Source organism: Cynara cardunculus (assembly GCF_001531365.2).
Source record: "Cynara cardunculus var. scolymus isolate 2C chromosome LG 17, CcrdV1, whole genome shotgun sequence".
Lineage (NCBI taxonomy): Eukaryota > Viridiplantae > Streptophyta > Magnoliopsida > Asterales > Asteraceae > Cynara > Cynara cardunculus.
The window spans coordinates 31296403-31319724 of NC_037544.1; the positions used below are offsets into that span (position 1 = coordinate 31296403).

General features: G+C 36.8%; 2 protein-coding genes across 5 annotated transcripts in view; one reads left to right on the top strand and one right to left on the bottom strand.

The window, feature by feature from the left end:
• The window catches only part of LOC112500199 (F-box/LRR-repeat protein 2), a 23438-nt gene extending 2333 nt beyond the window's left edge, over nt 1-21105 (top strand). Inside the window, exons 1-7 of one of the 4 annotated variants that reach the window (XM_025103564.1) lie at nt 2234-2290; nt 2468-3512; nt 15200-15633; nt 15721-15882; nt 18021-18096; nt 20236-20391; nt 20679-21105. In XM_025103564.1, the coding sequence (XP_024959332.1) occupies nt 2490-3512; nt 15200-15633; nt 15721-15882; nt 18021-18096; nt 20236-20391; nt 20679-20846 (2019 nt within the window). In that variant the 5' untranslated portion in view covers nt 2234-2290; nt 2468-2489 and the 3' untranslated portion in view covers nt 20847-21105. Of the gene's footprint in view, nt 1-2177; nt 3513-15199; nt 15634-15720; nt 15883-17797; nt 17909-18020; nt 18097-20235; nt 20392-20678 lie in introns of those variants that run through there. The other 3 variants (XM_025103563.1, XM_025103562.1, XR_003067342.1) reach the window with 3 other exon arrangements.
• LOC112500200 lies at nt 20747-21439 on the bottom strand. The gene has a single exon (XM_025103565.1). It carries the CDS (start codon nt 21431-21433, stop codon nt 21062-21064), a length of 372 nt encoding a protein of 123 aa, XP_024959333.1. The 5' UTR covers nt 21434-21439; the 3' UTR covers nt 20747-21061.
• Between the last annotated feature and the right edge of the window lie 1883 nt (nt 21440-23322).

Below are 23322 nucleotides of genomic sequence, written 5' to 3' on the forward strand. Positions count from 1 at the left end.
GGAGGTAAGGGTGATGGTTATGATGATGATAGTAGTGGCATAGTAGTTGATGTGTTGGGGGTGGGGTAGGTTGTGGGGACAAGAGTGGGTGGCAAGGTGGTTGATAGCGAGGTGGGGGTGGCAGCTGTGACGACAACAACAATGGTGACAATGGTGTAGTGGTTAATGGTGGGTTGGGGGTCGGGTGAGAGTGGAGGTGGCGGTAGGGTGGCGATTATGATAACGACAATAGTGGTGAAGGGGTTAAGGGTGGGGGCGTGACAATGTTAGTAGTATCATGGTCATGGTGAGGCAAGGTTTGGCAGTATTGGTTAAATTGGATGCAAATGGATGAAATTCAATTTTCTTCACTTATGCCAAGTAATGATGAATTCATTAATTTGTGGAATTCAAAGAAATTTAAATGATTCCATCCATTTCAAGAAGTGAACATAACAACGGAATCACAAATTTATCAAATGAATTGATCATTCCAATTCCTTTGCAATCCCATGGGTGCCATGAACCAAACAATGCCTTATTTTATCAGGAGAATATGACAATAATCGAAAATCTTACCCGATAAAAGGTATAACAAAGACTGAGAATCTTACCTGGTAAGTGAGAGAGAAGACTCTTACCCGATTAACACTTAGAATGTAAGAGACACTTACCAATAATCCATTTCATTGACCGATAATGTTATCCAATAAGATAAGTAAAAACGGTGATTCTTATAGTAAAACACTTACCTGATAAGCATTTAGGAAACAAACCCTTAGTGATATGATTAAATTTTGTATTTCATTAACAATGATCTGAATAATCATTCTTTGGTTAATTTTGGACAACTTGCTTGCTTGAAGTCATTATTGAAGCAACGAACATCGATCATGTTTTTGCTTCTTTTTTTTTGGCATTATGTATGCAACTTTATAGATTTAGGATCATGATATTGATATTGTACCATTACTAACTTGTATCAATCGAAATTATTGGTAGCCAAATAAGTTGATACATAGACTTTGTTAGCAGGTATTGATATAAATTTTGTCTACCAATTATAGTTAGCACGATACTTTGGTTAAGAAAACAATACAATATACCATACACCCATAACATCAAATACAGTGTTTTTGCATTTATAATTTCATAATTTGTCTTAGGTCTTGTTTGTTTTTAAAAAAAAAGCTCTTATCAGCCTTTTATGTTTGATTCGTGAAGAGGCAAGGCGATTCAGACTGTTTGTTTTTTCCAATATTTCAGAAGCACTTATGTCTTATTTTTCTCTTATCTGATATAAACCAACCTGTTATTGTCTCTTGTTGTCTTCAAATCCTCAATAACGGCATTTCTCTATCGATTAACCTTAATCGATCATTTTTTTCAATCGATCCTCACCTCTCTCAATTAATGTATTTTAATAGAATGTAAATGTGTTAAACACCGTTAATGACATATTTTCGTTTAAATGAATGTTACATTTTATAATGATGATGAATAAATATGTGAATTGTATAAGTTTATCTATAAAATCAACACTATAATTTTTAATGGATAAAATAGACAATTTAAACAAATTCAAATGTTTATCAATTTACAAAAACAAACAGTTTTATTGATTCAGATTTCAGCATCACCTCTTATAAATAAGAAGTAAAATAAAACTTCAGACTTCAATATCTCTTAAAAAACAAACGCCACCTTAAATTGTTAATTTAACAACTGTATTTTTTGTTAATCAAAAATAGACTGATACTATTTTTGTTAAAAGTCCTCAAAGCATTAAATTAATATATTTTTAAACCTTTTAGAATTGTGTAAAAAATAATGCACTTTCATTCTATGTTTATTTAGGGGTGTTTGGGATTGCTTATTTGAAATAACTGTTTTTTTACAAAAACACTTATCAACTTATTATAAATTAGAAAAGTTTAACTTCTTCAAAAACTACTTATTACTAGTTTGATACCGCTATAAATTATTTATCCAAACATTCAAAATTACTTATTATCTATGCTACATTAGAACAAATCAATAAATTATTTTTATAAACAATACTAAATAAACACATGATTAAAAATATATTTTTTAAGATAACTTTTACAACTTTTTGTTGTCGCATGTTGATTAAAAGGGATCTTTTTAAAAAGGAAAACATGTATGTATTGGGAGGCGAAAAATGGGTATTTGAGGTATGACGCAGGAAAAGCATACCTGAAATGTGAAAACCATTTCCTCACGTAGACAAAGCCAATACAGTGAAGAGCTAAAGAAATTCCCCAAAGTCTCTAAAAGTCTCCATCACAAGGTTTCATGGATTCTTTAATGGATTTCATGATCACTGTATATCCTATTGTTCTTCATGTTACTGGGATTCAATTGTTATGTTCTTTTCAATTTATTTGTTTATTCAGCGCTTCTGTGATCTGGGGGTTGAGTTGGAACTTGGAAGTGCTTATCAAGAATCTATCATAACTCCTTTCAGGGTTTTGGTTGGAATTTTTCGGATGGAGTCTGATCAAAATCTAGGGTTTGGGGAAGTTTCTGATGTGAGTGGAAGCAAGAGGGTTTCTGAAGGAAGCAGTGGGAATTCAGATACTGTGAACAAGAAACCTCGGGTTACCGAGAAGCTTGATGATGATCAGGAGGGTAAGAAGGAAAAAGAACCGGTACTGAAACTGGAGAGTGATCTTCATGTCTCGATCATGAAGGAGGAGATTGGTTTTGGAGAATGTAACCAAATCGGACTTGAGTTTGATCTTAATGGCCCGCCAGTCAGGGAGGTTATTGACATCTCGTCCGATGATGAGAAGGTGGATGAAATGTTAGGCAAAGAATCTACTATAGATCTTGATCTTCGGCTGGGAATAAATGATGGCAATGGTGGTAGTTCGGAGAGGAGATCATACTCGAGAGAAGAAAAAGGAAAGGCAAAAGTTGATGACCTGTTATCATTGTCTCTTCCAAGTGAAATTCCACAAGGGGATGTGAACCCCAATATGGAATTGAATTATATTCCATTCAGATTACTGGCTGCAGTAACTTGGCAATATCATGCAGAAAAACTAAAAAGGGAAAGAGCATTAAGAATAAAAAGAGTTCGTAATTATGAACTACAGTTCAGTCGTAAAGATGATTCTTGGAATATCAAGTTAGAAAACTTAACTGGCTCATTTTCTGCTGAACTTAAGGCTATTATCGATCGAAACACTACACAAAGAGCTGAACAGTTGATTGAATGGAGTGCTCATAGTTCCCATTATCGGCCTAGGCCTGCCCCTTCATTGCTGGATCTTTCCTTAAATGTTCTTGCCAAGAATCCTGATGCAGTTTCTTCATTTGAGGATGTCCCTGATTGGTTAAAGCGAAGGATCGTCAACTTGCTCTGTGATGTGCATACAATGGATATTCGTATATTGGAGTTGCTTTTCGAAGGTTCTCCTACTGAGATACGTGTCAAGAATTGTTCGTGGATGACAGAAAAACAACTTGTTGATATGCTTAAAAAATCTGATTTGCAAAACCTGAGAGTGAGTACCCATGTTCTTCCTTTGTCACCTTATTTATGTATTTTTAGGCTTTTCTTTGCAGTGTCTAACTTATGTGGGAGCGATATGGCTGTTTAAATGCTTCTAGCTGTAAGCTGCCAGTCACTGCTATATACAGCTGGCTGTATATGTTGTTCTGAAGTTTCTCATGAAGGGAAGCTTTATTGTGTCCATAATTATATTTATATATTAGAGGGCTAATTTGAGTTAGAACCACAAAAAGGTTACAAACCCATGAGAACCAATATCAACATATTGTTTCATATGGGCATTTTTCATCGAAGGCTAGGATTTGAGGTATTGTTTCACATATTTGTTTCATAATGTATTAGTTTCAAATGTACGTGTTTTACAATATGAAACCTTTTAACATGTATTTTTCGTTTCACAATGTGAACTCAAAAAAGTTCCACATGTATTTTTTTCACAATGTGAACACAATCATATGTGGAACATTACCATAAATCATGGCCTTTGACGAAAAAATTCATTTAAAATAATATATTTGAGATTAGATCGGTTCTTATGGGTTTGTAACCTTTTTATGGTTCTCATTTGATTATTCTCCTTGTATTATATATGTATATATATATATGTGTGTATGTGTGTGTATAGAGGGAGAGAGTAGTTTTATCATGAGTATGTGTAGGCTTTATTTTGTTAGTTTCGGGATATTATGCTAACAACATTATGATTATTGTTCAAAGAATCATCCTAACAACATTCTGACCCTTGTTAGGATAATCATTATAGATTCTAATACTATTAGGATAGTTATTATGATTTGTCAGCTTTTAGCTTTATCATTTATTGACTTTGTCAATTTGTCAGTAGTTAGGTTAACTACTAGAATTATAATTGTTAGTCCTTAGTTTTCATTGTAAATAGTGTTGTAGTCCCTAAATGATTATTAGATAATGGAATGAGACATTGAGTGTTCTCTATATTTTTGGTAGAACCCGAAGGAGTTTATTGACTAAAAGAAACAATCAAGCAAAGGAAATTGTTGGCCATGTTCAAGAGGTTGGCCGTCTCTCCTAAACCCTAGAAAAAGTAATATTTTTAGTGAACAATCCTTTTCATAATTTCTGTTGATTTGGTTAATTCCCTATTTACAGAGGTTAACTTCTCTCAAAATACTAAAATATCATTTTCTTATTACACTCTTAAGACTCTAAGGTTACACCTATAATAGACTTGCAAGGGCCTTATCCCATTCTTAGGCCTGACATTCCTCCCTTTCGGAAGAGACCTTGTACGTTGGCAAATCTTTCCAACGAGTTACCGCTTGTCTATCTTCAGGCAACCCTAATGTTCCTTGACGAACTCGCACGACCTCTCCTGGTTCCATAATGGCTTCTATCTCCTCAATTAGGACAAAATAAAAGTGTCAAAATTACATTATGGTTGTTGATGACTTGTCGCATTTGAGACATGAAACATAGGGTAAATGGTGACAATAGGTGGTAGTTGTAATCGATAAAAGACCTTTATGTGGTCTTTTTGTTATCTCATATGCCCTTTTATAACACAATGTTAGCTTTTTTTTCCTCTGCTACACCATTAATTTATGTTGATAGACACAAAGATTTAGGTACTTCTTATTGATGGCTCAAAAGTACACCTTCCAATGATGGTCATCTAGTTGTTTCTTCATTAACTGTTGAGCACTTAAGCCTTCAACAAATGGCGCATGAGCTCATCAAAATTTTGTGCTATTTGAGAAACTATGAATGGGATAGAGCTCACCATACCATGTGTCATACCAATATTTTGTCCATGACAACTAACTCACTCATTGCTTTAGAGTATTTGAAACAAAACATCTCAAAAATACGCTTCAACACCATGTATGGTTTGTGACTGTGGGTGATACATTATACTTCTTTTTGGGACTATTACATGCATCCTGAATGGCTCCTTTGTAAAATGGCTCAAGGAAACCTCATCTTGATTCGTCACAATCGACTCTAGAACCCATATAGCGTCACCACCTCATACATGCATGCATACACCATAGTCACTACTATATAAGGGTGTCATAGAGGGATGAAGTACACATATTTACCCAAGAGATCAACCACCATTGCAATTACCGTATACCCCTTCAATCAAGGAAGCCCCTTAACAAACTCCATCTTAACTAACTCTCAAACCTTGTCTAGCATCTCTAATGGTTACATAATGATAAACCCATGTTAGATTTACATATGTACATAGAGGTAGAAAATAGTGGAAATAGTACCGTGTAGAACAAAGGGTGAGTGGGAAATAATTTTGTATGGAAGGGTAATAAAGGAATTGTGTAGTTAGTTAGTGGGGGATTAGTTTAATACAATTGGAAAGGAGTAAGAAGGGGCATTTTGTTTTGTAAGGTAGCATTTGGTATACAAACATGATTGCACAGGACAGAACTGGACATGACTGAGCTGAATTGGACAAAAAGGACTAAATAGGATTGGACTTGACTAGACAAGACTGGATAGGACAAGTTGTCTGGTGTTTGGTACGACAAAGACCGAATAGGACAGGACTAGACAAGTTGCCCTGAATTTTGTTTGATGATTTTATATATCATATGATAGTTATAAATGACACAAATAAAGTAAATATATAAGTAATATAATTTATGAACTTTTTTACACAATTTTCACATACATAAATACATACATATACAATACGAACCAAATCTGTTGACGAATTTGATATAATTAATGGTACTTCAAAAAACCCCAGAATGTACAAAGAAAAAAAAACTATGCTTTATCAGGTTTGGAAGATCCTTATGAATTAGTGGAGGCTCGATGGAGGATGTTGCAGCTACAATGGTGGTGGAGGTAGAGGCGGTGGTGGCTGGTGGACGACGGTGACTGTGGAGTACGTGAAGATCGTGGACACTGCTGGCGGCCGACAGTTGTAGAGGAGGTAGTTGTGGCCTATGTTTTGGAGGTGGAAGTAGAGGTGGTGGTGGTGATGATTATTATGGTAAAGGTGAGGTGGCTGACAGTGATAGTGGTGGCAGCGATAAGCATTGGTGGAGGAGGTTGTTGTGAAGGAGGAGGTGAAGGTGGCTGTCGGTGGCCGTTCGTGGTGGTGGCGACAATGATGGGTGGCGGTGAGCATTGAAACAATCTAAGCGTTATTTTAAATGAGGTAATTTTTAGTTTCTATCTCATTCTTATCCCATCTTGTTCCACCTATGTTGGTGGAACAAAAAAAGAGCCTTTTGTGTCCCATCGTGTCCTTTTCCCTGTCCCGTGTCGCATCAAATGTGGAAGAATGAGTTTTTGTCCAATCTCATGTCACCCCAAACGTGAGATAGTGAGTTTTGTTCTGTCCAGTCCCATGTACCAAACCAACCTAAATGCAGTTATTAGTGAAAGATTTTCGATTAAAAGCTAGATCTGTTTGGAAAGTTAGATCTGTTTGGAATCTTTTTATTAATGAAAGATTTTCGATTAATTGAAGCCAGGTTATAGCACATACATATAATTATGAATGCATATGCGTATGCATGTCGATGCATATATGTGTGTGTGTGTGCGCAGGTTAGATACGATGTTGAGCTACACCCTTATCCACCAAAATCCAAATTGGATTTAAAACATCTCCCACGTAAAGTAAGACCATGCAAAAGCTTGCCATATCACCATCCCTAGAAGACATACAACCCTACAGCCAAGATGGTCGATGTTTGTATTATTGTAGCTTAGGCAATTATTCTCATGAGCCACAACATTAGCCACAACATTAGCCACATATCATTATGCATCTACAATGTAGTTATTTAAGAGGAGGTTCATATGCAACAACCAACTGCATTTGTGGCTTTGGAGGAGCCAACATGGGTATGTAGATTACAAAGATCTCTTTACGAGCTGTAACTCACTCCTCAAGTTTCATATCCTTGATTCTTCCGAGCATCATAGATATTTGGGATGATTAATTGCTAATTTGTGTTCTTTCGTCAAATAAATTGTAAGAGAATGGTGCTTGTATTCTACGTACATGACATCGTTATTACTGGTGATGATGCAAAGGGGATCACAACTTCGAAATTCTTCATCCAAAAATATTTTAGACCTAGGAAGTCTGAAATACTTCTTAGGTATTTAGGTGGCCAAATCAAATAAGGGCATCTTTTTGTAGCAAAGGAAGTATCCTGTTGACATCCTTGCCAACGTAGGGATGTTTGTAGTCAGGTAGTCGATTCCCAGATGGCTCCCAATATTAAGTTGTATCTGGATGATGCAAACCTTCTTGAGGATCAATGGACACATGGGAGAATGGTGGGAATACTAAACCGCCTTACAGTCAAGAAACTAGGCATCATGTTTGAATGTGTTGCTAGTTCATGTCTTCTCATCATATGAATCACTGATGTCGTTCTACTTACTTTTTTGGTACCCTTAAGGGTGTATGTGATCACAGTCTTTTTTATACTGACAAGGGTCATTTGTGGATAGGATGTCCGCATAGTAGAAGTGCTCCTTTACATTATATTGTCATTGTGTGTTTTGTAAGTTAATCTTCAATCATGGTAGAGCAAGAAGCAGGACATAGTTTTCATATCAAGTTTCAAGTCTGAATATTGTGACATAGCTCGAAGTGCTTATCAATTATATTGGGTTCATCATTAACACAATATTGACTTATTCTAATGAAGGTGTACTGGAATAATGAACCTACCATGAACATCCCCAACAACCGATTTTTCTATTGTCACACATAACGAATTGAGGTTGATTGCCATGTTGTTTATAAGGAAATAGTAGGGATCGAGCCAGTTTGGGTCCACCGTGGAGATCTAGTTCCCAACATTTTGACATCACCAATATGAGGGCCTCAAATTAGTCCTATTTGTTATCAATGGACATGTTTAGTTTTTATACTCCAACTTTAGGAGTTTTAGAGTGATATGGAAAGTTGCATCCATTTATAATTATTTTTATGTAATTAGTCTTGATAAAGTTCTTATCTATGTTGCCCAAATGGCCTACCATTGTACTCCATATATTTAGTGTTTGCTTAATGATAAGTAAAAGCTTTAGAGAAGTAGGAGGAATATCATTTTCTACTATATGTTGATTACAGCATAAGGAACTATATATACAAGTAGAGGTTAGGAGATAGACTACAAGTACAACTCCTAATAATATAGGATAAGCACTTATTTACGAACATTTCCTTATTAGAGTCTATCTATAACTCTCCATTAATCCATATTGGATTACTATTCTATATTCCCCCTCAAGCTGGATTGTTTATGTTATACAATCCAAGCTTGCCTTTCAATGTGTTGGGTAGTGGTGAACTTAGGGCTTTAGTGAAGATGTCGGCCACTTGTTGAGTAGTAGAAATGTAGGAGACTTTCAAGCATCGGTTGTCAATTTTCTATTTGATAAAATGCCGATATACATCAAGATGTTTTGTTCGATCATGATGAATTGGATTATGTGTCATGGCGATAGCAACTTTATTATCACTCCAAATAGTCATCGGGTGTAGTTCCCGAATTCTTGGTTTATTCACTAATCTTCTTAGCCAGAGTGCTTCACACATACCTAGGGCGATAGCTCGTAGTTCAGCTTTAGCACTGCTTCCCTGCTTCTTGCTTCGCCATGTGACAAGGTTGTTCCAAACACATAGAACAGTAACTTGAGGTAGAATGCCGGTCAGTTCAACTGAATCTGCGAACATTTCTACACTTTGATTGTCTTGTTTCTTAAACTGTAAACCATGACCTCATGTTCCTTTAAGATACCGTAGGATTCGATGAGCAGCATCAAGATGGCATTAGGATGGTGAATGCATGAATTGGCTTACATAGTTAACTGCAAACATAATATCAGGCCTGGTATGTGCGAGGGTTATCAATCGACCGACAAGACGTTAGAATCTTTCGCAGTCGACTGGAACCATAGAACTAGCATCAACCTTTAGAGGAGAATCCATAGGAGTAGATGCGGGCCGAGAACCGAGCATCCCGGTGTCTTTGAGCAAGTGCAAGGTATATTTTCTTTGAGACAAGCTAATCATAGATTTCATTCTGCAGTCTCCATTCCCAAAAAGTACCATAATGGACCAAGGTCTTTCATTTCGAAGGAGCAAGCCAGATGGGCTTTGATGTTTGCGATGGCCATTGCATGATCTCCCGTCGTCGACATATACGATTAGGATTGCGATCTTGCCATGTTCTTTAAGGTAGAAAAGAGTGTAATGAGCATGGGCTGAGCATACCCAAAGTGTTGAACTTTATGAGTGAACCGATCAAACCATGCTTTCGGGGACTGTTTGAGACCATAAATGGCCTTCTTGAGACAAAAAACTTTATGGTTTCCATTTGGAGCATAAAAACTGGGGGGTAAGTCTATGTAGACCTCCTCGTGTATAGGTTGCCATTTAGAAACGCATTTTCTACGTCTAGTTGATGAAGAGGCCAATCAAAGTTGGCAGCAAGTGAGAGGAGAACCCGGATGGTATTAATTTTAGCAACCAAGGCAAATATCTTCTGATAATCGATTCCGTATGTCTGGGTGTAACCTTTTGCTACTAATCGAGCCTTGTATTTTTCAATAGAGCAATCACTTTTGTACTTAACCGTGAACACCCATTTACAGCCAACTGTGTCTTACCGTGCAAGCGTTTAACCACTACCCATGTACCATATTTTTGAAGGGAACAGAGCTCTTCAAATACTGCAGCTCGCCACTTACTGTCTTGCAAAGCTTTAGGAATATTGGTTGGTTCTTTTGTTAAAGACAGATTTGAAACAAAAGCCTTCATAGGTGGGGCTAGATTAGCATAGCCAAGAAAATCAGAAATAGGATCTTGAGTGCAAGAGTGCGTACCTTTTCTAAATGCAATCGGTACATCAAGATCAGATTTAGAAGGCAACTCTTGGTGTACCTTAGACTTTGGAGTAACTTCTTTTCTTCGGTTGTATGTGACTGGGAAGGACTTGACTTGGCTTGGCTTGTAGGTTTTGGGACAGGTTGTGGGGTAGTTGGTGATGGAGAGATAGGGTCGGCTGTTTTTGGAATTGTGGGTTTAGGTGAGGTGGTTTCTGGCTGGTTCTTTGGTGAGGTGATTGGAGGATCGGAAGCCCATAATTGTTCCCAGCTTTTGGCTCCTATAGGATGGGATACTTCGGCTCTCTGGTTAGATTGAGGAAAGTAATAGAATTGACCTTCAAGAAGGGTGACATCGTGTGAAACAAAGTATTTTTGTTTCTTTGGCAGTAGCATCGATATCCCTTTTGGAAGGAGGAATAACTAGCAAAGACACCTTTCACACTCCTTGGGTCAATTTTGGACCTTTTTTATTATGAACGTGGACAATACCAAGCAACCAAATACTCTCAGATCAAGATTGGAAGAGGCATAAGCCTTCAGGAAGGATTTTGTAGGACGGCTAGAGGTGTTTGGAATTTTAATACCCGTGAAGGCAACCGATTAATGATATAACAGGCTGTTAGAATTGCATCACCCCAAAAAGATTTGGGTGTATGACTTTGTAAGATCGTGCTACCTCTAGCAAGTGACGTTTTTTCTTTTGGAAACGCCATTTTGTTGAGGGGTATTAACGCATGAGCTTTGGTGTATAATACCATGTCTTGTGGTAAAGCTAGACATGGCCGAATTGAAATACTCGGTGCCGTTCTCTGTTCAGAGGATTTTGATCTTTGCATCATATTGTGTAAAGATCATTGAATGGAACTTTTCAAGGTTACTAACAACTTCAGCTTTGGTATGTAAAGATAAATCCAACAAACTCGAGTATGATCATCAATGAATGAAATAAACCATTTTTTATTAGAAATTGACGGGATTTTTGAAGGACCCTATACATCACTATGAACTAGAGAAAATGGACTCGACGCACTATAGGTATGAATAGGAAACGGGACTCTATTATGTTTGGACATCTGATAGACTTCGCATGAAAAAAATCAGAATCATTAAATAAAGATGGAAATAGTTTCTTAAAGTACAAAAAACTAGAGTGGCCAAGCCTTTGATGAAGAAGACTGATTTGTTGGTAAAGATTTAAGGTAGTAGATCCATGAACTAGAAAGATTGTGGCAGATTTGGATGGAAGGAAGTAGTATAACCCAAAAATCTTTTTAGCATGACCAATCGTCTTCACCGATACCTAATCCTGAAAAAAAAAACACAAATATTCAGAAAAATTAGCCAAGACACTTGGAATCTGAGGTCAGACGGCCAATAGAGATAAGATTGTACAACAGTTTTGGTATTAAATAGAACATCATGGATAATCAGGTAGGGTGTAAGTTCAACTGTGCCAATTCCTTCAATAGGAGCTATAGAACCATCTGTTAAGGTGATTGTTCTTGCAACTAGGCAAGGCTCTAAGGTTTGAAAGACAGACTTATTACCAGATATATGTTCTGATGCTTCGGAATCCACAATCCATGACTCACTTGGAATATCTTCGATTTGTTGGTTACCACGAGCCATAAGTGAGGTTGAAGACATTAAGAGTTGCCCAATTTGTGCCTTGGGAAAAACAACCACCATAGGTTTGGAGGAAGATGACGATCCTGATCTTTGGGTTGCTGGATTTCCTTTAATTTCTGGAATTCGTTGGCTCTGAGGTACCCAATTAGCAGGTTTTCCGTGGATCTTCCAGCAAGTACTCTTTGTATGATGGGGATGTTGACAGTGGTCACACCAAAAAGTAGGCTTGCGAGGTCCACGATTATGTGCAACCATGGCAGTGGTTTCAGACTTGATGTGTGTTCCATTAAGAACTGGACTTGTCATCATGGTCCTTTTCTGATGTTTCGGTGAACTCTGACAAAGATGGCATCGATTACTGGTAGGGGTTTAATGCTAAGAATATGTCCTTCGACATCATCAAGTGAGGAATCAAGACCGGCCAATAAATCATAGGTTCTTTCTTTGGTAAGCATCTTCTTGTATAACTCAGCATCTACCGGATCCTTCCACTCAGGTTGAGAAAAAAGATCCAATTCTTGCCAAAGTTTAGTTAATGCATTAAAGTAATAGTAGCATTACCGGTATCTTGTCTCAAATTTCGAGCCTTAGTTCGAAGCTCGAACATCAGTGAAGAGTCTTCGAGATCTGAATAGGAGCGAACGACGGCATCCCAGATAGATTTTGCTGTAGGGTAAAGAGGTAACTTTCTGCAATGTTGTCTTGCATCGAGTTGATGAGCCATGCTATAACCATGGAGTTTTGAATATCTCATTCAGCAATGGAGGGATCTGTGGATAAGGGTTTTTCGATGGAGTCATCGATGTAGCCATGCTTCCCCTTCCCACGAATAATGAGTTGGACAGATCGAGACCATTGAGGGTAGTTCGATCCGGACAGCTTAAAGCTTGTAATTTGGAGAGAGATTGTTTTCGGAATTGGCAGCATTAGGAATTTTTTTTTGACTGGTTCAATTTTTCTAGGTCTGATCCCATGGTGGTTGTTGATTAAACACTGTTCACGCCGGGGTTTTAAAAAAATGGTGAAAAGAATCAAATCTTTTTAGAGCTCTCATACCATAAAAGCTTTAGAGAAGTAGGAGGAATATTATTTTCTACTATATGTTGATTACTTTATAAGGAACTATATATACAAGTAGAGGTTAGGAGATAGACTACAACTACAACTCCTAACAATATGGGATAAACACTTGTTTACGAACGTTTCCTTATTAGAGTCTATCTATAACTCTTCATTACTCTAAATCCGATTACTATTCTACAATAAGTCATACTTTTTTGAGAATGTCATTTTCCAATTAGGATAATTGTAGATTACGCTTTGGCAATATTATTAGGTAATTCACTAGTCTTGCTATTGTTGGTTATTAGCATAGGGATGTAATTTACAAGAATGATTATATGATGCATTAAGAACTTTAGAGGGATTTCCCTTTGATCTTGTGAAGCGATCACCTTAGTCTAGATGCCTTGGCTTATCTTGGATACAAATGTGATGCTTAAGTGATCCTAGGTATTCTTAGGGCCTGTTTGTTAGCAGCTTAATGAGCTTAATGAGACTCACAGCTTATTCGGTCAACTATACATGACTGTTTGGTAGAGTGGCTTAATGATATAGAAAGTGGCTTGTATACTAAGCTTCTAGGGGGGAGTGTTTTTGCAGAAAGTCAAGTTTTTTCCGAACCTGCCCCTCCCAATTAAAAACACGCTAGATGATTCTTCCATCTATGAAAAATCTCTTCCAAACAAAAACCTTCACAATCTATACAGACAGATTAATCCACACAGACAACTTTATCCACACAAACTTAATGGAAAACCAACCAAAGAGCCCCTTAGTCTGAAGCTTATAATCTCTAGTTTATTTATTGTGCTTTAAAATCCTTCCTTCTCTATAATCTCCCATGTATAGAATATATGTGGACACGTTTTGTTATGTATTCATAATTGAGGACAATTCGTTTGCTTGTGGACAATTCAAGTTTTTCATTTAGACAAGGAAATCCGTTTGCTTGGTCTTGGTTATGAGGATTTGATTGATCTTATGACATTTATCACAATTGGGATTGACCCACCTCATGGATGAATCTTGTTGGGGAGTTATAATTTAGTGGTTTTTCAATAAAGTAAGTTCATGCGTTAGGTTTCAGTAGGATTTGTTTTTCGGCATTCAGCTCTTATCATTTCGTTGGTTAATTCATCATTCAAAAGCTATGCCTTTAAAATCGGTGCAATAGCGGATATCGGTCCTAGATGAAATTGCGGTAGTAAAATATCGGTCATAAATTGCGGTTCCGAGAATAGCAGTGCAATTTGCCGCTAATTCACCGATTTTTAACACAAAATAGAGGTACGCAATACCGGCATTTGCAGTTGGGCCTGTTTTGTATAACCAGCTTAAATTAAGACTTGTTTTATTTAATAGTTTAAATCATTTTAATCCAACAAAGACTATATTCTTTAACAGTTAACCAATTAGATTAGACTTTATTAGGTTCTCAAATTTCTAACTGTCAACATCATCGTCCTCCTCAAATATCAGTCGACCTCGATACTCCCAGGCCCCAGCCTCCTCCTCCTTTTATTTTGGCGTTGAAACTATATTTTTAATTAATGCATATAATACGTTAAGTTATGTATGCATACATATATGTTATATATATAATTCTAATAATTATTATCGGAACTGCTTTTTTTGGACCACTATACCACCGCGGTAACCGCCTTTTCAAATCATAGTCCTGACTTCTATTTTGTATTTTGACCGCTGTACCAGCGTAGTTCAAAAGGCTATATTTCTTCTTGGGCAGATTGTTGCTGCAACCTGAGAAACCCATTTAGGTGACTGCTATTAGAGTTCGTGCATGGCTGTCCTCAAATGTTTGCTGTTGCCGGACTTCTTGGTCCTCGTTTGATTGTTGTGGTCTTCCGTAGGTTGTTTTGTCTGTGTTCTTGTCACTTTTGCTTTGCTGTTGCTGCTAGTTCGGTCCCTGTTTGTTGGGGTGACCCCTGCTTTAGTGTTTCTTTCTGCTTCTCGTGGAAAATGTTGGGTGTTTGTGCTTGTTGCCTTGTTGGTTTGTATCTTAATGAATTTGTTTCCTTTCAGAAAAAGAAAGTACCTGATTCTTCTTTCATATTTTAGTTTCTGTTTGTATATTATTTGAAATTCTCTTTTGTTACAAAACAGGTGCTTCAACTTGACTCTTGTGGGCAATGCTCATTTGATGACATCATTTGTAATTCCTTGGCTTTACCTCCAAACAGCTTGGCTTGTTTAGGGATCTTGTCCCTAAGGGCTGCAGCTCGTTTATCTGACAACACTCTAAGGCGTCTTCTTGTGTCAGCACCCTTGCTTCAGTCTATTAATTTAGGCCAGTGCTCACTCCTCACCTGCGATGGCATTAAAATTTTAGCTGATTCTTTGAAAACAAATTTGAAGGAGCTATATATAGATCAATGCCCAAGAATAGATGCCATGCACTCTTTATCATCAATGATGCAGTTTGAACATTTGGAAGTTATTTCAGTGGCAGAAATTCCAACTGTCAGTGATAAATTTGTTATGTGCATCACTAGAGCATGTGGTAGAACACTAAAGGAGCTTAATCTGGCCGGTTGCGTGTAAGAATTTTGTATTTTCGAGTGGTATTTTTATATTTCTTAATTTGATTATGTGCTTCCAGCTAAGTTTGTTTATCATTTTGACAGGATGTTAACAGATGGGAGTTTGCAAGCTATTGGACATTTTTGTTCCGATTTATGTTCACTCAACATTTCAAATCTAAATTATGTGACAGATTTGGGTCTGTGTTATCTAGCTGATGGTTGTAGGTCACTTGAATCACTCAATATTGCTCGTGCGGGTTTCAGGTACTCTTCTAACTATGTCAATTCCAGTTTGAAGCTACTTCATAATGTAGTTCTAAATGTCATGTTGTTCTTTTATCCTTTCGTTCTCTTAGGTTTTTTTATTTCTATTTGAAGTCATCTCCTCCTTGAACTACAAAAACTGATGTAAGACAATGAATTTTCAAAATCGACATGTTTTCCCCCTTGATTTGGCAGATTCTCCACTTAGTTACTTGCCATTCCATCTAAATTGGTTTTTTTATAGAGAAAATGATGGATAACCAATGATCCTTCATTTTACGGCCATCCCCCCTCCCAAAAGCGCCCCCGGGGGCCGGGGGGGGGGGGGGGGTTTACAAAATCCACAATCAAGTTTGGAAATAACATGGTTTTTTGTTTTGATTGACTATCTGTTGCTATTATATCCACATTTTACTTCACATTTACGTTTATTTAGAAACTTAATGTTTTATCTATTGAAATAGTTTTGACTTCTGTAAATAAATCTTGATTGATGCTTTTTCCACTCATTACTTCTATGAAAGTTGGATAAATTTTGGCTTTATGGAACAAATAAAAGAACGATAATAATAAATAAAAAAGAACATGCTGGAAAAATAGATACACTTTCTAAGCCATGAAAAAATTGCAACAACTTTTCTTAAAACATGAAGGCATAAGTGAATAAGTGATTGAGGAAGGAAACAGAATTTGGAAGTTCATTTTTTCTATCGAATTTTCTAGTTCAAGAGAAAACTATGTTGTAAAAGGAAAGTTCATGTCTTTCTTATGTCATTTTCTATTTCGGGTTTGTATGACCATATTCTATATCCTATATGGTCTTCCTAAGGAGTATTAGAGTGTTGCTTCGGCTTATATAGGATCCTTCCCTTGGCTAGAAAAGTCAATTGCGGATTTGGGGAATAAAATACATTTTTCCAAATGGAATCGACCTTTTGAGCAAGATGCAAGACTACATCTTAGGCGCAAGCCAAATGTGCTTTTAGCCGAAGTCCACCGTCTTGAGGAATTTTTTTAGTTTTTGGTTGATTTTTGCGAGATCTTTTAAGTTTTTTGGTTGATTTTGAGGGACATTTTTGGTTGATGTCCCTTGTATTTTCTAATATCTAGGATCACTCCTCAAAATTTAGCATGTGCACCTTTCATACCGCAAAAAAGATTCCACTTGTGAAAATCGGTTGAACGTGTGCACGGGACCCCTGGGTCTTTCGTCCGCCCTTGCCCCCACCCATTTTGTCCAACCCATGCCAAACCTGATCCCATCCATATCTCAAATGCAATTGCATCAATTTTCACTCTTCCATGACAAAAATAAACAAGACCACTTAAAATATAATTTTTTTTTATTTGGTGAACAAAATTATATACTATTCAAGACATTATTATGGTTGTAGATCAAAATTTTATTATATTAAAATGTAAGAATGTGTTACTATGTTATATGCTTCAGTTAGACTGTTTTTCGAGTATTGTGAGAAGTAGAAGGGTCAGTAGAGGTGTATAAGAGTGCCGAATATCTGAATGGTGAGGCTTGAGAGGACAGTTTTTTAATCAACTGAGTTGAACTATTTCTTGCAAGGAATATTTATGTTATCCTGCAAGTACTGCAGAATTTCAAGGCCTCGTGTAGCTCTGGCCTTGTTTGTGGATGTGTGAACTGGGGATAGGATTTTTCAGAGACCTACACTCTGGGTCTATGAAAAGAAGGGCTCTCTGGTTCTATAATTCAGTGAATGTTATTATATATAAATTCATACATAGGTGATGGGCCCAAACATTAAGAAGCCATAGTATTATGCCTATATATATGAAAGGTAACAATAGATGGCATGCCTATATGTATAGAAGGCCATGATATCATTCATATAGAAGGTGCCCATATGTGTTATCAATGGAATTTGAATGTGCTTTTCAGGTTTATGGGAAGTCAGTATATCATCCTCTCTTTTGGGGATCATATATGTCTTATGTTGTGAGGGGGAGAAGCCAGTGTTTTTGGGCGTTTAAAAATATCTTATGTTGTGGGGTGAGAAGTCTACTCAATATTCTTGTGAATGGTCTGCTTATATGCTCTGTTGTTGCTGCGTTTAAATTCTTAATTCCTGCATATCATTATGATGAAGTTTGTCATGTGACAGTGATGTAGTTGTTGCTGCTTTTCTGGAAACTTCTGGAGGGTCCTTGAAAGAACTTTCATTAAATCATGTCCGCAAGGTAAGGATAACCATGAGTTACTGAAATCTTCACCTCTCTTCCCTTGTATTAGCATCCAATGTTGGCAGCCTCCACCCACTCTTATTGCATGTTTATACAAATAACAATTTATGTAGTTTTAAATTAATTGACAATATATAGGTGATACGTTTATAGGGACACTGGTTGGGGGTGAGGAGGGTCAAGAACGTAACGTTCGAGGGGGTGAAGAGGAGAGGGGCAGACCAAGGAGGATGTGGATGACCAGCTGAGATTGGACATGGTGGCTTTAGACATTTTCGAAGACATTACCTCAATAGGAGTATGTGGAGACGTAGGACTATGGTAGCACATTTTTTGTAAGAACTTGTGTGGTACTATGGTCAGGGGAATGGGTCGTGGGTGAGGGTAGGATGGGGGAGAGTTAGAGAGCAGATGGCTAGGTATCAGAGGCCTACGGTAGGTGGAGGACGCTTTGGGTCTCTTTTGGCTCACTTACGTTACGTGTTAGGTCGTTTATCAGTTCCATACTTCTCCATAAGCTTTTAACTATCTTTTTTCATGTTATTTCCATGTTTGTCTCAAAACTTCATTTCTTGTTTGTTAGACATGCATTTGGGGTAGCTTAAGACTCCAAAATTTTGCAAAAAGGAATTCTTCGCAAGCCATGGGTCTTCACGGGAACAGTCTCTCTACCCTTTGGGGTAGAGGAAAGGTCTGCATACACCTTACCCTACTTTGTGTGGTATTCACTGGGTTCATTTGGTTTGGTTTATAGGGACGTTGGGGCTAGCTGCTTGGAACTTAATTTTATCCCCTCATAGCTCTCTTCACCATTTACAGTTTGTCCCTTCAGTTATCTACGGTCGATCCTTTTTATGGACTTTCACGCCAGCAGTCCCTACATTTTCTCCTCCCTCATTAAGATGTTCCAATTTATACTTCCTGAAGACACTGCTTATTAGAGACCAACTAAATTGTGCAATCAAAACAGCAATAGTAGCTTTTACTCAAAATCCTAAAACTAGTTGCGGTGAGTTAAAATAATGCTTATTAGAAACCAGCTGGTGGCTTCACGTTAGAAATTTTCATTTTCATGAGAAGCTTGAAAAATAGTGAAGGTACCCTTATATTGTGTGAATGTTATGTTATATTTTGTGAAGGTGGTAACCTTCACATGAACCTGAAATGTGTATTTGAAAAGTTACTGTGAAGGTGGTGACCTTCACATGCCTTCACACAATATAAAGTTATATTCACAGGTTTCACATGAAGTTTACATTATATTATGTGAAGGTGTACATTTCTCTCACTTCTCGTGAAAATTGGCATATTTCTCACAGGAACCAAACCCCATGCAAGTGAAAGGGACAAATCCATGTTAGAACAGCATGACTATAATTGATGAGTGAGGTCAATAGCTTATCAGTTGTTCCAAAATAAGATGTCAGATTGTTTTCAGAAGCTGAGGGCATGGGCATGGGCATTTGAATTCTTTCTACTCATTTGACTTCATACGTTAATGTGAATCTGTAGAAACTGATAATCTAGAATTGTGTTGGTTATTAGGAAGAACTCAAAGATATAGATACCATATTGGGTCGTCAGCCTGAGCCACAAACAAATGAACATAAAATAACTTCTTATCAGAACAAACAGTAAATATGACGGACACATGAGCCATAACATAGTCGCCATCTTTGAATTCATGATTCTTGCCATGAATATCATTACCATGCATACACTTAAAGACTATCGAGATGCAAACTAGTATAAAATCATTGATTTCTTGAGAATCCTCAAAATTAAGAGCAGTATAGAAGGGATTCAAAGATACACAGCGGATGGTGTAATAGAAACATCGTTTACAGGAACAGGATCATCAAAATAGATAAGAGACAAGACTCAATATGAAGAGGAAGCTCTGTACATTTGATTCTTTCACTTCTTAAAGAGTGAAACCTATAACGAATCAAAATGCATGTATGATGTATCCTCTATGTCTAATGCTAGAAAGTGGCGATCCTGGTTCACTACAGATCCTCAACTTTGTTTAAGGTCGGGGGGAAGTCTTCATTTGCAGTGTTTCTGTTGCATTTTGGAGAGAGACTGCTTCTATCTTATGCATATTGCTTACTGTTGTAAAAAAATCAATTGCAGGTTAGCTTCAACTCTGCTTTTGCCCTTGCCAAATTCTCAAGGAAATTGGTAAGTTTGGATCTATCATGGTGCCGCCAAGTTACAGATGAAGCACTTGGGTTTATTACTGATAACTGCTCATCACTAAAGCTGTTGAAAATCTTTGGATGTACCCAGGTAACAATGCAACATATGACCTTTGCTCATCACTTTTCTTAAGCCATTCTACGCTTTGAGGTAGAGGCTAGGTCTGCGTGCATCTTACCTCCTAGACCCTCCCTCCAGGTGGGATGCTCGTTTGGTTTCGTATGGGTTTAGTGACATCTCACTGGACATCTCACATCTAGTTACCCTTTTTGTATCAACTCCATGTTTGTTGACTAGTATCGTTTATCTTCCAATATCGGTCACCATTTGGTCACTGCCCACGATACGATAACCAAATGTTTGATTTGTTTCTACAGATCACAGACACTTTTGTACTCGGCCGTGCAAACTCACAGGTGCACGTTGTTGGACGGGACTCGGTTTCAGTGTTGGACCATGTCAAGATGTTTGAGCCTGTGGAAGTTCTGCTACATTATTCCCCTCTGGAGACTCCTGCTGCACTTGCCCATAACGATGGCATGTAACTTTACCTTTTCCCCTTCTATTATTTCAACTTAAAAAATAAAACCAAAGACGAAATTGATACAAGTTAAGTTAGTTTATATGTAACTTCAGGAGTTGCATACAATTATGTTATATTTTTCTAGCATAAGAAGACGTTGAAAATTCTAAACTTTACCATCAACATAGATACATTCATGCATCAGATTTTCTCTCTTTTTTTCTCATGATTTGAAGGCTAAAAAGCTCTACACTTTAAGACGAGGGTAAGAACTATTAGAAGGGCGATGATTCCGCCTGAAGAACCTCCAACTCTGTATATCCAGTAAGGATCAAACCTGGTAAGGCTATGATCCAAGTAACACGAAAAAGCCGCAACAATGATGAGAAGTAACAAAACGATAAGCAGATAAGTGGAAATGCTGAATAAAGGTTGCTCTTCGAGCTCCAGTTCCTCGATGGTCTGTGGTTTTCTGTCGATAAATAACGGTGAGGCTACAGCCACAAGTCCCAAGCTTATTGCCAACAGCCTTTCAGTTGATGAGTGTCTTCCATTTCTCCTGCTTGTGGCTTGATGCTCCATTTGAGAAGTTATTTGCTTACTTTTCATTTGTTATTCTGTTTAATTTATATATGGGAACTTGATTCCACCAAAAAGATAACAGAATAATATCCTTTGGAAGATATGGATTCAGCATAGCATTAGGGAAAAATGAACTTTTAAAAAGCATATAATGTTAGGAATCTGATGCTAGCAGCAGCATTTCAAGTCAAAAAGACTACTTTCTGAAAACCAATCTCATCCCCAGATTGAAAGTTACAGAAAAATTATGGAGCTTTTCAAAATACAAACATTGCATTAAGATCGAGATTAGGGGTGTTAATGACATGAGTCAAGTCGTCTCACGTCGCAGATTATTCGAAAAAATATTACTTGATGATTTTCAATAATTTATAGATGATATAAATAAAAGCAAAACTTGACATCCATTAATTTTTTTAATTAATTGATAACTTTAAAAAAAAAAAAAGTATTTCGTTGATAAGTATTCAAAATAATTAATAATTAAATTTTATTTTCAAAAATAATATTTAATTAAGAATACGTTATTTGCTACTATAATAAGGTATGCCTCTCCCACCACACCAAAAGCGATCTCCAGCTTGCCCCCACCCAATAGTCGCCTCCTTCCATCCCCAATTCCTTATACGTCAGTGCTTTAGAAACTCGTCACGACAGTTATCGCACCACATCGTGGTTCAAAACTCTGACTCTCACTCAATGTTAAGCTTGTGGCATACCATAGTCTAATATGGGTTTTTGTAATGTGATTATTTGATTTTAATTTTTTTTTACATATATTTTATGTGTTTTGCTTTTTAGTTTTTAGTATGCAACTTAATTGTTTGATATTATTCGCACATTGGATAATAGTAAAAAACATATATGTGTACATGTGTGTGTATATATATATAGAATAATAATCAAATGAGAACCAGAAAAAATTTATAAACTCATGAGAATCGATATAAAATAACACGATTCTTTTCCATTAAAGATTGTGATTTTGACTATTGTTTCATATGCTCATATGTTAATATGGTGAAAAAAATCCATGTGAAACTTTTTTTTTTGGTTCACTTAATGAAACGAAAAATATACGGAAAAAAGTTTCACAATATGAAACACATGCATATGGAACTATCACATTATGAAACAAATGTATGTGAAACGATATATTAAATTCTAACATTTGATAGAAAAAAATCATGCAAAAAGTAAATTTTAACCGGTTCTCGAAGGTTTGTAAACTTTTTGTGGTTCTCATTTGATTGAATTCCTATATATATATATATATATATATGTGTGTGTGTGTGTGTGTGTGTGTGTGTATAGGCGAAGGATCACGTGAGAAGGAGATTAAGCTGAGAAGCGTAAAAACGGATATGGACATTTGATCACTTTTAATCTCAAACTCATCTATGAATCGTGTTTGATACAGGAATTGATCCGATGCATCTCATCTTAATGTGCATCTAAGAGTAGAGATCTTTTTTTACATTTCTCACTGTAACTTTCCTTCTCACTGGAACTCAACCCTATATATATATATATATATATATATAGAGAGAGAGAGAGAGAGAGAGGAGCGACCAAATGAAAATCACCCTCATTTGTAAAAACCGTACAAACCACCCTCATACGTGTGTGGGGGGGGTAGGTGAAATGTTCTAAAAATGAAAAACTGAGAAGCATCTTAATAATCGTTCATCTGTACGGTATATGCACGTATGCATATAAATAACTGAAGATGTTTTCTGGTTTCCATGCGCGTGTGTACATGTGCATACTAAAAAAAATACTTATAAATTACTTGTATGCACACGTGCATACTGTACAGATGAATGGTTACTAGGGTGTTCCTCAGTTTTTTATTTTTCTACGATTTTTCTTGAACCCGACCCTAGATATATGAGAATGAGAGTTAAGGTGAGAAG

Bases quoted from the DNA above. Each gene is read 5' to 3' on its own strand.
- LOC112500200 (XM_025103565.1), bottom strand. From the start codon at position 21,433: ATGAAAAGTAAGCAAATAACTTCTCAAATGGAGCATCAAGCCACAAGC.